This window comes from Lingula anatina, chromosome 2 (genome assembly GCF_051362555.1).
Source record: "Lingula anatina isolate TDL-2025a chromosome 2, LinAna3.0, whole genome shotgun sequence".
NCBI lineage: Eukaryota > Metazoa > Brachiopoda > Lingulata > Lingulida > Lingulidae > Lingula > Lingula anatina.
In genome coordinates, this window is record NC_141768.1 from 25,984,506 (window position 1) to 26,000,526 (window position 16,021).

The window sequence follows — 16,021 nt, forward strand, 5'->3', positions numbered from 1 at the left end:
GAAAAAAAAAACTGATGTGGAGATTACTCCATTTTTCCATATATTCATTGCCTATAGCTTATCCATGTTGAGATAACAGCACATTTGGTGACACTGTTGACAGTGACTTATGGATGATAACATTGCGTGAGGCAGGTTTAACTGGCCTTGACACATGATGACATGGTGACCAGTGTCTCCAGGTGTAGCCACACTCTCATACACATTATTCAGCTTTGAAAAAGAAAGAAAAGAATATGCATAAAAATATATATACATATAATGCCAAAACCGCGCCCAGGCAGGCATCGAGGCAATGACAGGGCAAGGGGAGGAGGAAGAAAAAAAGAACAGACAACTGGACTGACAACTAGATAACTATAAAGATAAAAGCATGGGACAGGACAAATAAGGCGCCTTTGGCTCAATACATAAATAAGGAACATATTGTTGCATCAGTTGGCTAACTGCTTGACCTGCAGCATGTAAGAGATACTGAAGCATGTTGGCCTACACTTGAATATGGCATACCAAAAGTACTTACATGTCAAACCCACTTTATTATTTCTACAATAAAAAATCTTCTTGCTTCCTGATTGTGGTTTCAAGCTATTTCTCGCCTAGCAACTCAAAAGTAATCAACATAACCACAATACGGAAACCAGCATCCTCTCTTCAGTGGTAAAATGTGAGATATTCATTCAAAAAAACACTCCCCGCATAAATTCTTCCACATAATGTTCTTTGCCCTAGGATTTCACAACTATTTTCAACAGATGTGATCGCTTTCCTACTCACTTCAAACAGTAAGATACAAGAGTTGGGGATGTCTGTTACCAGGCTCCTTCCCAGTAGGACTCAAGTTGTACAATGTTTATTGAAATTCCAGTTATTAATTTCAGAACCACATGGCATTTACACAGATTTTTCCGATTAAACTTTCAGTTGTTTGCTGAATTTTTATTCCAAATGTTCTTAATGCCATGAATAATTTTATTATCCCCGTACCAGACTCTCCTACAATGGAAAATTTGAAATAAATTACATTAAATTACATAAAAATTTTCCTTCTCTTCTCATTTATGATATATACATATAATTATTGTATCTTTATATATATATATATATATATATATATATATATATATATATATATATATATATATATATATATATATATATAATTATAGCATCTTTTCTGATTGAAAGGGGGGGCTGAAATAGTCCAATTGAAAGCCTTTACTTCTTCCAGACATACCAAAGAATCTTCCAAATGAGTTGAAACTTTTCTCAACATAGGCAGTTCCAATGATAAAAACAAGCAAACTACACAAAGTATGACACACAGATTCCGGGTTAAATTGTTCCATACCTGCTGATCTATCTCACCATTCACACACACAGGTGGATCTATTTAGTACTGATTATTTTCAAAGGTGACGGGTTTTTAAAAATAACATGACCTTATCCATTTTCAGCTTGGGATACTCTTGCTAACTATAGAATTTGGCCGTAGACGGCATGCAGTGTTTGTTGCATTTTGCTCTTACACAACTATATTCATCTCATTTTTTGTTTACTCCCCTACTAAATAAATAATTTTATTACAGGCATTTCTCACTTAACAATATTTTACAAAATAATTGATATTGGATCTCCTCACTGCCCACATGTGGTTTACTTTCATATGAGAAAGTACTGCACTTAATACAATTTTATGTCTTTTTCAAACCACAGCCCATTAATATCTATATATGTTACCACATCCAATACCTAACCCACAGCTGGACCCTTTCCCTTTTTCTCTTTAAAAATCTGAGGATTTTTGTTTTTTTAACCTTTCCTTCTCATGTTCCTAAATTTTTGGAGCAGGTGATTCAGGCTTTTTTTCTCCCTTGACGCTACCAAAGGTTTTCATAGTTTACAAGTCATTTCCCTCTAAATGTTTGTGAAACATACTTTTCCATCTACCATCTAAAACCACTGCTCCTGTTACCCAGTGTTAGTTAATAATGACCTTTTTCCTCCGGCTTTAGTTCGAACGTGCTGTCTCTCGGATACAAGGAAAAGTAATCATACCTCTCTTGACATTTAAGACGCACTTAAGTGCCCCAGGGAGACGAGAGACAAAAAATTTGACAATTTGCTGGAAGGCATTGAGATAGAAAACCCATGATGAAATCTGACAAATAGGAACGCTTTAAGTAAACGCTTTATATATTATTTCATCCTCTGTCCCCCCAAGTAAAACCAGCCTTGCCTTATAATTCATATTATCATAACACACATATGCTATTGTCCTACACATAGTTCTTTGAGGGGTGTGAGGTGAAACCACCTTGTATTATTGTCAATGCCTAAGTCCTTGTCATGAAATATTCTTCCATATACAAATATAAAATACCCTCAACAAGCTTTTTCACCAGAGGAGAAAAGTCTCTTGTATGCATACTCTGTCAACAAAGTAACAAGAGAAAATTGACGTGAAGGATGATTCATGGGCCATTACATGTTATAACAGAGGCCACCATCAGGAACACATTTGATTTCCCATAACCAAAAAAACCTGATTTAATCCTGTCAACCCATATAATCCCCCCACCCCCAAAAAAAATTAAATAAAAAAATCATACACAGATGTATTCTAACACAAAAACAACAGCATAGGAAAGAAAAATAATTAACTTGAACATCCAACCTACAATTTTTTCAAATGAGAGTCTGTACGAGGAAACAAGCATATCGGTGGTATATGCCTTATATTATGCTGGTGGGGGTCTTAAAACATTTGAGTCATTTTACAAAATTCAAGGGGGGTATTCAAAATTATAGTTAAATTTCCACATAGCCTGAGGTTTATAGTGATTGCAAAATATTATAAAAGGCACAGGCAATGCATACCACATTAAATGGAGATTATGGCCTTGTCAGCTGAGGTCTTCTGATCATGAAATCTCACGATTAATCTAAGGTTCAGGTGGACTATATATTCATATCTACTCGGAGGTTGTAGGGATAGGCTGCCAAACATTTTCATACTTAATTGTGGTACTAACAACCTAGCATAGGATTTCAGGCAGTGTGCCTTGTATTGTTTTAGCTTCCAAATGACTGCTAAAATGAAATTTGAGGATACTACATTATCACGGGGTTTTGCTGTATTACAAGATACTTCAGATTCTTTGTAATGAATACGTTTTTAAAATAAAGGCATCTCTGAACATCATTCAACAATGAGTCCAAGCAATATACACAATGACTGATTCAGTATCTACAGTTTTTTGCATGATACTGCTTTTTGTGCTGATGAGCAAAAAAGTTCATTAGACTAAGTTTGGTTGATGGATCATAGATGAAAATTATTAAGCACAAGCTGAATATTTCCCTTCCTACCGTGAGCTTGAGGCAACACTAGAGGCCTGTGAGTAATAACTCATGTTAGTCTGATAAAGACCTATGTCCATGTTGGCCACAAGCTCACTGGTAGGGCACAAACTACTCTGACCCATAATCACTACAGAATGACAAACACCTGCATTAAGGTATTCTTTTATATTTAATGATATTTCTTTTAAAATAGAAAAAAAAATCTCCAGATCAAATATCAAAGTTAAGGAAATGGAGCATACAGGAGGGAATAGTTTTTTTTTTTTTTTTTTTTTTTTTTTTTTGCAATAAAACAAGCCTGAAAAGTTATAATAGTGGCATGTTGCACTGGTATGGCTTAAATAAGAGAAATACGAGGGGCATGACAGGTCGAGGTGATAATGACACTGTTGGTCATCAATTACAACTGCGAAATTTATCAAACCTGTAAAAGCAGCAAGATAAAATCATTTTAAAAGCTTTTGTATCAGTGCATCATTGGACACCATAACCATGCAAAAAAAAAAAAAAAAAAAAAAAAAAAAAAAAAAAAAAAAAAAAAAACAGCAGCACAGTAAATAGCTCCATCATGTACTCATTATCAGTTCTAACATGTCTTACATGTTGCTGACGGTGCAAAACCACTTTGGATGCATGATTCAAACAAGATGGCTAGACTACATTTCTTGAAAGACATTTCTGGTAAGTCCACAGAGCTGGTTTGACCACATGACTGTCTCATTTGAATTTGGAATATGCCGACTTTAGCCGGACTATCTGGCAGAATGCCCAGGTAAAATATGGAAGGGAAAAATTGCATCATCTTTGACTGACCCATAAAGAAGATAAAGTTGATTTTGACCGGTAGACTCACATTCTACCGGTCAAATAATGGTATCCTGTACTTAAATAAAATGTAAGTTTTTTTTACCTGTTTTTGTATGTAAACTTCACTGTCCTGCTGTTGTCTGTCCTGTCTCCAACATGTTCCTTATAAACCTGTTCCCACTTAGATATCACATCACAGATCTGGAAGAGAAAAACAATCTGTTTTAGTAAAAAAGAAACAAGTATAACAATGACTAAATACAGGTGTTTCTTGGTTAAACTGCAAACAGACAATTGTTAGAACATAGGGCTTGAATAAAAAAAAGACAAAAACTTGTATACTTCATCATTCTACACTGGATTAAACTTGCACAAAAATAGATTTCTTTCTTTTTTAATCATGTCAACTCACCAAACTGCCTTTTTTTCCATGCCCATTGAAAAGATTTCATTTTGGTAGGAAGACGTTTAATATCAAAAAGTTTTGTCATAAAAATGAAAATAATGCCCACCCATGTGATTGGAACCTTTAGGATTTTGATGCACAGTCAAACAAAATGAATCAATAATGAAATGACTGAAGATATCCACATCGCCTACCTTGACATGCGTCTGCAGACAGTGTTCAAAGTCTGCGCCAGTAGGATCGTCCGAGAAGAGAGCAAACCCACTGCTGGCCACATCTCTCATTCCAAGCTCCTTGTTCAAACTCCACAGGAACTCTTCCACTGTTGTAGAACCATCAAAACTGACCACCTTCAAATGTAAAACTTAAACTATCAACATTTACTTTAACCATCTACAAACATTCAACTATAAACATCAAGACAAATGTTAAACAAGAAACATCAAGACTGACCCCCAACAAATATATAACTAAATTTCTTCATTAATTTTCCTTTGTTTTCATGATCCTGTAGTTGCTTACTGCAATGTTTTCAGTATTAAACTTTCAATGAAAATGCAACAGATACCAGTTATTTTTTGGGGGGGGGGGGATAAAACACACTGTGTCAAAGGGAATTTTTTTATCATTAAAAAACAAATCAATTTTAGTGGACCAAATGATTTAAGTCAAATCAATCAGATGAAGTATTTGTCTTAAATAATTCAGTCTAAAGTTAACTAGTGAAGTTAACTGCAAAGGGATAATAAAATATGTGGAAAGTCTCCCATTATTGAAGCCATGACATAATGCGATATACATGCTCGTATAATACCTGGTAAGTTCCATTGAGTAAATGTACAGGTATGCTGATGGGCTGTGAGTGATGATAAGGGTTTCTCAGTAAAATGGACAGAATCTCCATCCTGGAAGGTCTGGCATCCCTGACACCTTTGGCTAATGTTCTTTCCAGAGCCCTCTGGCAGAACACGCCATACTGGCCTATTTCATTCCTGGAAAATACACCAAAAACAATTGTTTCCTTTTTTCCATTTCTTTCTCTGCCATAACAATAACTATTATATAACAGTTTTAAATATCAAAATGTTCAACTGATCACAACACAATGAAAATTAGAACTCATTTCCTGATATTTACAAATCAATACTAATTTCAACATTCTTTATTTGTCAGTCAAGCAACCCAATTGTAATATACTTTTTAAAAAATCTCACAACATTCTTAATCAAAACTAAAACCAAGTTATCAATCATATACTATAATTATGTAACTCAACACCAACCTTGGGTCAGCATTCCTCTGTAAATGAGCCTTCAAATGCCACAGCATGCTCTGCTTGGGTAAGAAGAGTGACACACAAAGGGCTATCAGTTGCCAGCCCTGGACAAAGCAGAACTGGGGACTGTTGGAGGTCGAGGCCAGATCGGACTGCGACCCCTGGGGCGAGGTGGGCTGGGCGTCGCACAGAGGGAACCAGGTCAGGGGGCTGCAGAGGATGTTCAAAGCCTGGAAATTGATGATGATAATAACAACAACAAGAAACTATATACTGTAAAACTACAAAAGTTATTTTATGAAGGTTATTGCACAATCATCCAATTCAGTTAATATGTTCAGATTTTTTACAATATTTGGGCAAATGTTTGCTTACAGATGATTACTCTATGACAAAACTGTGTCCTTGTGAGGACCTCAGCTGAGTCCTGATGGTTCATATATTGATTCACCTGAGCAAAATGTTGACAGATATAGCCTCAAAAATATGTGCATATACAGACTAAATAGGTATATAAGCTTGAAATAAGTTATTTTACCAAGAGAAATTTTTTTCTCTACACAAGAAATCAAAATTTAATTGACCAAGAAAAAAAGCTTCAGATTGTAAATACTTGTGTCTGGAGAACTTGCAAAATATTACAAATGACAATCTTTTTAAAAATCCACACACTGTCAGTAGGATATCGATGTCTAAACCCTGTGGAGGAAAATTGTGCCAGCAAGATTTATTGCATGCTATTCTTTGATGTAGCACTGGGCAAACCATGCCAAGTGAATCAAAGGATGTTCACTGTCCAAGAATTATTTTATTATGTATAACACTTAATGCAGAATTCTGCAATGGTTTATTATGTAACTAGTATATATTTTTCTCTATTATTTCTTAGCATGGCTGGTAATCTGAAGTGATTAATCATGTTTTTTTTATTTCAACTCAATTCTACATCTTATGTGTTGTCCCCTATCCCTCAAATGATTAAATTTCTCAGAAGCCTGGAGCTACTTCAAAGCAAACTAAAGAACTGCCCATCTTAATCAATCTTCTATTATTAAGTAGACTTAGCACTTACATTCTCGCAATAACAGACCAGCCACGATGACAAAACAAATATAAATAGCACACAATTTTTTCATTACAACTCCTGTTAGAATTACCCTATGAACATTATTAGATAACCACTTCATTTAATCTAGACCCCAATTTTAAAAATGCACTTGTGGACATGTTTGTGGTAAATTTGTGTATGAAGCCCAGTAGAATTGAGGAATAGACAAACACAAATGAATGTCACATAACTTACCTGTATTCCTGTCTTTCCCTGGGGTCCAGGACTCTTGGAAGTCTGCCGTATGAGCTGGCAGTACATCTCATTTTGCAGCTCAATGTGGTCCATGCAGGTCTGCAGCATGTTCTGTGCCAGGGTGACGTGGTAGTCTATGGTGGGAGACTCGATCTGGGTGTTGATGAACAGGTGGATGGACTGAAATCAAAGTGAAAAGTTAGCATAACTGCTGTTTCTGTTTAAATCTCACACTCTACTAAGGAATCCAATATAAAAGCTCAATCTGAAGTGACCACTCATTCAAAAACACTTCTCACTCAAACGGATGTTTCACAATTTGTTTCACAGGAGTTCAGTGCAGCATAAATAAATTCAAGGCAAAAGTAAATTGCTCGAGCTCTATCATAACCTCTAAGAGCCAAAGTGTGAAGCTGTGATGAAGCAAGTAAAGTGAATGTTGCCTTACCTGTGCCAAGTCCAGTGCTTTTCTCTGTAACTGCTCTGAGGGGAGGGTAGTCAGTGGACTTGAGATCAGATTCTTTGTTTGTACGAGAAGGGGGTGTTTCCAATACATGGAATCTGCGAAGAAAAAAGATAAAGAGATGATCCACTATTGCAGACTCAAAGGACATAAATGCATGGTTTTATATGTCATATATTTATAAAATAAAACCGTAAAAAAAATTTCTAAATAAAATTAACCAAAGAAAATTACAGTGCTAACACACACACACACACACACACACACACACACACACACACACACACACACACACACACACACACACACACACAAAAGACAGGAAAACACACTAGACAGTGTAACAAATACTGCCTAATACTTCTTACCCAATAAACAACAGGTACTAACAAAAACTAGCAGCTGAATACAATCAATTGCTGCTGCAGCAATACCTGTCACTTCAAAGCTCACAGTCTACCTACTTGGATCTCCATTTGCAGCCATGAGTTTAGCGATCAGCTGTTCCGACTCTGTTCCGATATTTCCCACGTTTCCCAAACCTCCCCCAGATGCCACAGTCAGGTGGTACAGCCAGCTGTCCTGTAAAGCAGAGGAATAATGAAAGGCTGAAAATGAATTTTAATGTGGGTTCAGGACCTCCAGGTTTAAAGTTAGACTAGCAGCTTTTTTTATTCTTGTGAGGTTGCATCTCACCTTAACTTTGAAATTTGAACTGACCAAAAGCTTTTTAGAGGGGCAAACAGCTTTTAGATGACTATAGATGAATGCCTGTGAGACAATAATACTGAATTGATAATCACAATGTTACAGCAAAAAGTTTTTATCATAATGATTCTTTACAAAAAAAGGTTAATGCCACAGCAAAATTTCTGCATGGTTATCAAATATCATCACTACATGTAAAAAATGTGAACAGCAAACCAATGACATATTCATAACACTCAAGTAACTTAACTCGAAATGATAAATATTATCACTGCTTTAGTAACAAACCTTTTCTCTTTTGGTGGGCAGTACTAAATAAATGGGTCCTTCACGAGGTGGCCATATTGCCAAAATATAGTTGGGCAAGTCTGCATCCGAGTCTTCATCGGAGTCAACAGACTTATCGATGCTTTCAATACGGGCACCAAACAGGTCCACCTGTCCCATTGGGGCCTGCGAAGAGAAAGTATTCCTTGAGGTCATAGGGCTACTGACTTAAAGGGATAATAACTGTTCGTTTTGGCCAAAAAATGAATTTTCCTGGAGTAAACAACAATTTTCCCATACTTACCAATGGTTAACAAATCCATTTCTACATTCAAAGTTAGTCCCTGTTTTTTTTCTAAAAAGTTTGGTTTTATGTTATAATCTCTAACAGATCTATATGTTCAGCAGGGTAATAGGAATGATGATGCGCATATATAAAAGAGAAATTTGATATTGCAAACATGCAAATTGTAGTGGAACGAAATACTTATTCCATGAATTCATCCTGCTTTGTCTTTCACAGACACATAGACAATCCTCTAATGACTAGGTGGCTACAATTTTGACAATTAGTTCATTAATCCATTTTTGATATCATATTCAAAAACATGAGTTTATGGCAAATTCCACTTCCTGTATCAACTGAAGTTACATCAACTAAAGACGTATTATTTACCATTTCATCAGGAGCTTTGGAGTAGATGAGAAACTTGCCGATGAGAACACACCAGCACTTCTTGGCTATACCATTCTTCACCTGTAACAAAATCCAAGGCAAATTACTACCACATCACATGGTGCTAAATATTTCACAGAGCCCGCTTTTACCAAATGTCATTTTCAAAATATTTCTCCTCTTCTCTGAAAATGCAAGACTTACTCTATTGATATAATATCTTTGAACTAGCTTTAGTACCATCAAAATAGTTGAAAAAATGCCTTTATATATAAATGTGTGGTTGTGTGTGTGCGTGCAACAGTTTTATGCCATGTGCTAAATATCCAAAACTGAATGGGTCTATTCCCTATAGTCCCAGTATAAACCTTACCTTCACAGCCCAACCCTTCATCACAGCTTTGGTATTAGTTTGCTGCAAAACCAAATTTGCAGCTTGTCTTTTCAGCACATTTTGCATAACTGGGGAGTAAATAAATAAATTACAATGTCAAATGGCAGGAAATATTTTTCAAATTTCAAAGCACTACTCCTAGTGTTCTTGTACTTGAAAATAACAGTTCAGTTCATGGTGAAAAGTAGGTCAAAGGTCAATTTCAAGGTCACATTTAGATTGCCAGTGTATGACTTCCTATTCTAGTTCAATAGTAACTATGGACCTATCTCTGCCAGTTTTGGAGATAAAAGGGAAGCAAAATTTGCAAAGTTCAGTTCATGGTGAAAAGTAGGTCAAATGTCAATTTCAAGGTCACATTTAGATTGCCAGTGTATGACTCCCTATTCTAGTTCAATAGTATTTATGGACCTATCTCTGCCAGTTTTGGATATGAAAGGGAAGCAAAATTTGCAAAGTTCAGTTCATGGTGAAAAGTAGGTCAAAGGTCAATTTCAAGGTCACATTTAGATTGCCAGTATATGACTTCCTATTCAACTTCAATAGTAACTATGGACCTATCTCTGCCAGTTTTGGATATGAAAGAGAAGCAAAATTTGGAAAGTTCAGTTCATGGTGAAAAGAAGGTCAAAGGCCAATTTCAAGGTCACATTTAGATTGCCAGTGTATGACTTCCTATTAAACTTCAATAGTAACTATGGACCTATCTCTGCCAGTTTTGGAGATAAAAGGGAAGCAAAATTTGCAAAGTTCAGTTCATGGTGAAAAGTAGGTCAAAGGTCAATTTCAAGATCACATTTAGATCGCCAGTATATGACTTCCTATTCAACTTCAATAGTAACTATGGACCTATCTCTGCCAGTTTTGGATATGAAAGGGAAGCAAAATTTGGAAAGTTCAGTTCATGGTGAAAAGAAGGTCAAAGGCCAATTTCAAGGTCACATTTGGATTGCCAGTGTATGACTTCCTATTCTAGTTCAATAGTAACTATGGACCTATCTCTGCCAGTTTTGGAGATAAAAGGGAAGCAAAATTTGGAAAGTTCTGTTCATGGTGAAAAGTAGGTCAAAGGTCAATTTCAAGATCACATTTAGATTGCCAGTATATGACTTCCTATTAAAGTTCAATAGTAACTATGGACCTATCTCTGCCTGTTTTGGAGATAAAAGGGAAGCAAAATTTGCAAAGTTCAGTTCATGGTGAAAAGTAGGTCAAAGGTCACTTTCAAGGTCACATTTAGATTGCCAGTATATGACTTCCTATTAAAGTTCAATAGTAACTATGGACCTATCTCTGCCAGTTCTGGAGATAAAAGGGAAGCAAAATTTGCAAAGTTCAGTTCATGGTGAAAAGTAGGTCAAAGGTCAATTTCAAGGTCACATTTAGATTGCCAGTATATGACTTCCTATTAAAGTTCAATAGTAACTATGGACCTATCTCTGCTAGTTTTGGAGATAAAAGGGAAGCAAAATATGCAAAGTTTAGTTCATGGTGAAAAGTAGTCAGGCGGCTAAGTCCAAATTTTATCCAGAATTTTGCAAAAGATGATAAAAGCATGAAATTTTCCACGATGAATGACCATTGGGTGTTTGTCAACCCCCTGATCCAAAATAGACGAACACCCAATGGTCATTCATCGTGGAAAGTTTCATGCTTTTATCATCTATTGCACAATTCTGGATAAAATTTGGACTTAGCCACCTGACTATACCGTACTGCACATTTTGCTTTCACCACCAATATGTACTTTTTGATAGCGTAACTCGAAAACCGTTTGGAATACAAAAAAACAGAGACCACCACCAGTGTTGGGCTTTACATGCTCTACAAAATGCAAAAAAGCATGGGTCTCTAGCATTAACGGTTCCCGAATTAGAGACAGTTTTCAGTTTCGGCATCTTATGGCCGCTACTCCAGTGAAAATGCACCGATTGACCCCAAATTCATGGAGATGAAAGATTACCTGAAGGGTAACACTTTCCAATAATATTATTGGTTAAGTCTGTGTGGTGTCTGAATAACAGGGCAAAAAATATTTTTTTCATAAAAAATTTTATTTTTTTGAAAATTTTGGCCCGTTTGACCTTGAAGTAAAGGTCAAAGGTCAAATCCAAGGGCATATTTGAAATCTACACATATGACTTTTGGAAAGCCGTCTGTAGAAATTTTTCCCATAACCCCTTCCGTAGGGTAGATAATTAGCATTTAATTTTGCCATTTTTGGACAAGGGTGCATTGCAATGAGTGCCACACCCAGACCCCAATACCGGCAAAGCCCAAATTTTACGTGGAACGAGCTGAGATTATAGGCGACCTAAATCCAAGAGATGGGTACGGGGGCCCTTACCGTCTAGGAGGAGAAGCGGTAACGGTAGCCGTCCGGCGGAGTCGGCGGAGCCGGCAGAACGATCCGGACGGGACCGAAACCATGTGTACCGCCAGCGCTAATGCTGGTGATACAATAATTTTGTGCAATTTAAAATTACAGAAAATGGAACAGATTTTACCAACTAATTTTCATACTTTTATTTACCTTTTATCCATTCATCCATTTCCTCTTGAGTATTTGTGGTGAGATAATAAGTTCTCTTCATAGTAACAATCTGAAAAAAGTGATATTTTGACGTCACAATGGAAATCTACTCGTAAATATGTTATATCCAGTAGACTGTTTAACAAAAGAATTTAGGACTCAAACTTAGTCTTAACTGGTGTATGTTGACAAAGGATAAATCACCAGTATGAAACACTGAAACCATTTCACAAAAAGAAAAAATACAGCTTATGTTTTAGACTTAATTTAAGTACAATCATTTATCTTGAACTGAAGTAGGCCCAAAATTTTAGAAATTACCTGGAGACCTCATCCCCACGGTGGTGTTCAATATATTTTTCCACAAAATGATATTTATAACCTTACCCTGTCACATCATTAATGATATAAAACCTTAATGGGATGTCTGGGAGGTGTCTTTGAGAAAGAGGCAAAACTTTGTCTTTGGCACGATTGCAAAGTCGACTTTACTAGCATGTAGTCAGCTATCCAATTTTAGCCAAAGCTAAAACATACCCCATGTCTAACATGGCACCTTGAACAATCATAAATATTTGTTTCTTACCTGGAATGTATTTGCTCCTTGAGACTTGAGGATTTTGGTAGTTCCATCTAGACCAATTATTCCCTGAGGGCGCCTTACAATATCATTCTGAAAAGTTTTTTTTTTACTCAAATACAGTACTTGAATACAGCAGAAATCTCAAAGTTCATGCAAGTGAAAAATTATTACTTTGGAAGAAATGACTTCATGTAGCAACTATGCTTCATATAAAAAAATCCGACTAAATCACGTATGGCAAGTTAAACCACATTGTACAAAAAGAAACAATTTTAAGTTTGCAAAGCAATGAAATACTACACTGTCTAAGGCATCTACATACTGGTGTCTTGTAGTACAACAGCTCTCCATTCTGTAGCACAAACCATCTTTTCTTCCAATTCTTTACTTTTCCTCCAAGTTTGGTTAAATAGCCACACTTCTCAAATCCTCCCTATGATATGTATAAATGACCAAATTAAAAATGCAGCTTGCAAAACTAAAGCACTTAAAATTCTTAATCCATCTTAATATTTCCTTACTAAAACCTGCAAATGTCATTAGAGAGTGATGTCTTTAACCAAAAGTTTTAATGAAAAAGAAAAATTTAGCAACACTGAAAAATGATTTGGCAAACACCTAAATTACGCAAATGACAAAAGCAGCTATCAAATAACAATCTGTGCCTAGAACCAGTCAACTGATCAATAGTACTGGTGGCATCACATTATATCTAGTCTCACTCATTATTAACTGGTCAAAAGCTACAGGATAAATAATCCTCAACGATACCCAAAATTTCGCTGAGTCCTAACTGACTTTGGACTTTAAAAAAATCCCCTTTTTTTCATAACAGACTTGAATAAAATTAATTTCCCTAACCTTGTTCATCCCATATGTGGCATATTTAAGCAGTTTGTGTTCAGGTTCAGAGCTATCGCTGTCTATGTTCATGGACATAAAGGCGTCTGGGGGAACTGCATAGTCACCTGACGTCTCAGAACCAATGGAATGTGTAGAAACACCTATAAATACAAAAGTGAAAAAGTCTCAAAGTTCATTTCATTGACCAGAACATAACTATTAGACTATAAGTTTAATGGATGCTGAAAAACTATATTCTCAATCAAACAAAAAGGCTCCAGATATCTTTTAAACTGTTTCTGAAAATGAAAATAAAAATAAGTAGCGTAACTAGTTGAAATGCTACCATAAAATCAACAAGTTTTAATTCACCCACGAGTACCCATAATTAGTCTTTACATTTTATGATGCGATTGACATATGACAATCGACACCAAGAGTTTTGATATCATTTTTTTGAAAAGCACAAAATTAGTAGAAAGAAAAGCTACCTCTCTTTAGAGCTCCAGAGCTAGAGTGATTCATTTGCTGTCTGCTGTCAGAGATACTGGTTGTTGTGGTTGTGCCACTAGGGCCCGCCACTGTCATGATATTCTCGTCATGTTCTTTGGTGTCAACCTGGCGCTCCTCACTGTCATCAGAGGAGTCACTGGAACTCTCTCCAGAAAATGGTGTACTTCGAATAGGGGCAGCTTTCTAAAGTCGGTGAAGTAATTGTACATAAGAGTGATTTCTAAATGACCAAAACATATATGGGCAATTTCATAATAACAGCTTTGGCAATGAAAATCAAGAAAAAGTTTAAATTTTTGCCATAAATGCCGTTTAACTAATATTCTTAGATTTAATATTTTCTTTTAATGTGCTCATGTAAAGTCCTACATAAATGTTTATGTGTAAAAAGTCACTTGGAGAAAGTATCATTTGCCATAGATATTGTTCACTTAAAGTGTGATCTGTAGGTGGGAGCAGATTGATAAAGAAAAAATGTTTACCCCTTTCAGAGTAGCATACACTGGTACAGACATATCATCATAGGAGTAAAGCCCATCAGATAGTGTGCCACTAGAGTCTGAAAACGTAGAGTATAAATTTATTATTTATTCAACAACTTGATTTAAAACAAAAATGTCAAATATGACCATTAGAATTTGCAATGCGTCTTGTCTTTTCCTATAACTGATCCCAAATAAGTGAAACTCTCACCTGTACTTAATCTGTTAAGTGCAGTCTCAGAGACACTCAACCCTCTACTGGCCAGGGCATAAATGCGACTCTCCTAGAAAAAAAAAACAATCCACAGATTAATCTAAAAAACTGAATAAATCAAATATGATATAGCTCTCATTTACTTACATCACCTGTGTATAAAATTGTTCTCAGTGGATGAAGGGAAAAGATAGAGAGATGCAAGAGCAAATTGCCCCCCCCCCCCCCCCACCTCATCTTTACTGATACCCTGGCTTTACCAGTGCTGGTTATACTCAGACTTACCCAGGATGGCAATCTGTGCAGTGGTGGCTTAGGAGGCAGAGGAGAACAACAACCCTCACTCCTCCTCACACTCATCAAGTCCTCTCGGTCAGTCTCTTCTCCCATCCACGACTCTGGGCTGGTGTATCCCTCGGATTTAGAGAGCAGGCGATCCCAGTATCTTCTGTGCCGAAATGACACTGTGACATCTTGGTTAGGGCTGAATATTGATAACAATGGATGGTACCTCTTGGCTCTAGCAGATGGTGCTGCCACATAATGGCTGTCTGTGCTAATTAAAGATACAGTGTTAGAAGAATTTGGTGGTCCAACAGGAACGGAGGAGTGGGCAGACGTCATTTCATCCATTCCTGTAATTAAGGTGGTTGGAGAATCAGTGGGCTGGAATGTTGGAGAATTCTCATGACTTTCACTTTCATCCAAAATATCCTGGCTGTCGCAGCTTGACATGGTTATACAACTTGCCTCCTGAAACTGCTTGCGTTCAATTTTAAGTCTCGGCGGTGCTGGTCTTGGAGGAGGAACTTTCTTTGTAAGCACAGGAGGGGGAGGCCTAGGTGGAGCCACCAGTTTTCTCTCCTTCATTTCCGGCGTCCGTTGGATGGATTCTGACTCGTTGTCTGCCATGCAGCCATCACTGTCCAGGTACTGGAGACTAAGACTGTCGTCAAGACTTATGTCCAAGCTGGAGACATCTTGCTCTTGTTGGCGTAAAGAATACAAAATGGACGGTCTCTGCGGAATGTCTGGCGGCCCACTGGCCTGGGAGAGGTCAGACTCTCTTTGCAAAGAAGATGCATTGCTTTTCTGGAAGCAAATATGAAAGAAGGTAATTTTCCTAGCAGAGAAAAGCTACCATCATATTATGAGATTTCCAAATACTAAATGTTTCAATCTCTTTA

At 36.6% G+C, this 16,021-nt stretch overlaps 1 protein-coding gene across 1 annotated transcript in view; it reads right to left on the reverse strand.

Annotated features, from left to right (window-relative positions):
• The window catches only part of LOC106153811 (pleckstrin homology domain-containing family H member 1), a 43,315-nt gene that overhangs the window by 15,701 nt on the left and 11,593 nt on the right, over nucleotides 1–16,021 (reverse strand). The window contains exons 8-25 of the mRNA XM_013527910.2: nucleotides 15,120–15,926; nucleotides 14,832–14,904; nucleotides 14,621–14,697; nucleotides 14,117–14,321; nucleotides 13,644–13,786; nucleotides 13,105–13,215; nucleotides 12,786–12,872; nucleotides 12,200–12,269; nucleotides 9,646–9,734; nucleotides 9,273–9,353; nucleotides 8,618–8,782; nucleotides 8,086–8,203; nucleotides 7,607–7,719; nucleotides 7,159–7,338; nucleotides 5,862–6,085; nucleotides 5,394–5,571; nucleotides 4,774–4,929; nucleotides 4,277–4,374 (exon numbers count right to left, since the gene is read on the reverse strand). Of these exons, the coding sequence (XP_013383364.2) occupies nucleotides 4,277–4,374; nucleotides 4,774–4,929; nucleotides 5,394–5,571; nucleotides 5,862–6,085; nucleotides 7,159–7,338; nucleotides 7,607–7,719; nucleotides 8,086–8,203; nucleotides 8,618–8,782; nucleotides 9,273–9,353; nucleotides 9,646–9,734; nucleotides 12,200–12,269; nucleotides 12,786–12,872; nucleotides 13,105–13,215; nucleotides 13,644–13,786; nucleotides 14,117–14,321; nucleotides 14,621–14,697; nucleotides 14,832–14,904; nucleotides 15,120–15,926 (2,975 nt within the window). The remainder of the gene's footprint in view (nucleotides 1–4,276; nucleotides 4,375–4,773; nucleotides 4,930–5,393; nucleotides 5,572–5,861; nucleotides 6,086–7,158; nucleotides 7,339–7,606; nucleotides 7,720–8,085; nucleotides 8,204–8,617; nucleotides 8,783–9,272; nucleotides 9,354–9,645; nucleotides 9,735–12,199; nucleotides 12,270–12,785; nucleotides 12,873–13,104; nucleotides 13,216–13,643; nucleotides 13,787–14,116; nucleotides 14,322–14,620; nucleotides 14,698–14,831; nucleotides 14,905–15,119; nucleotides 15,927–16,021) is intronic.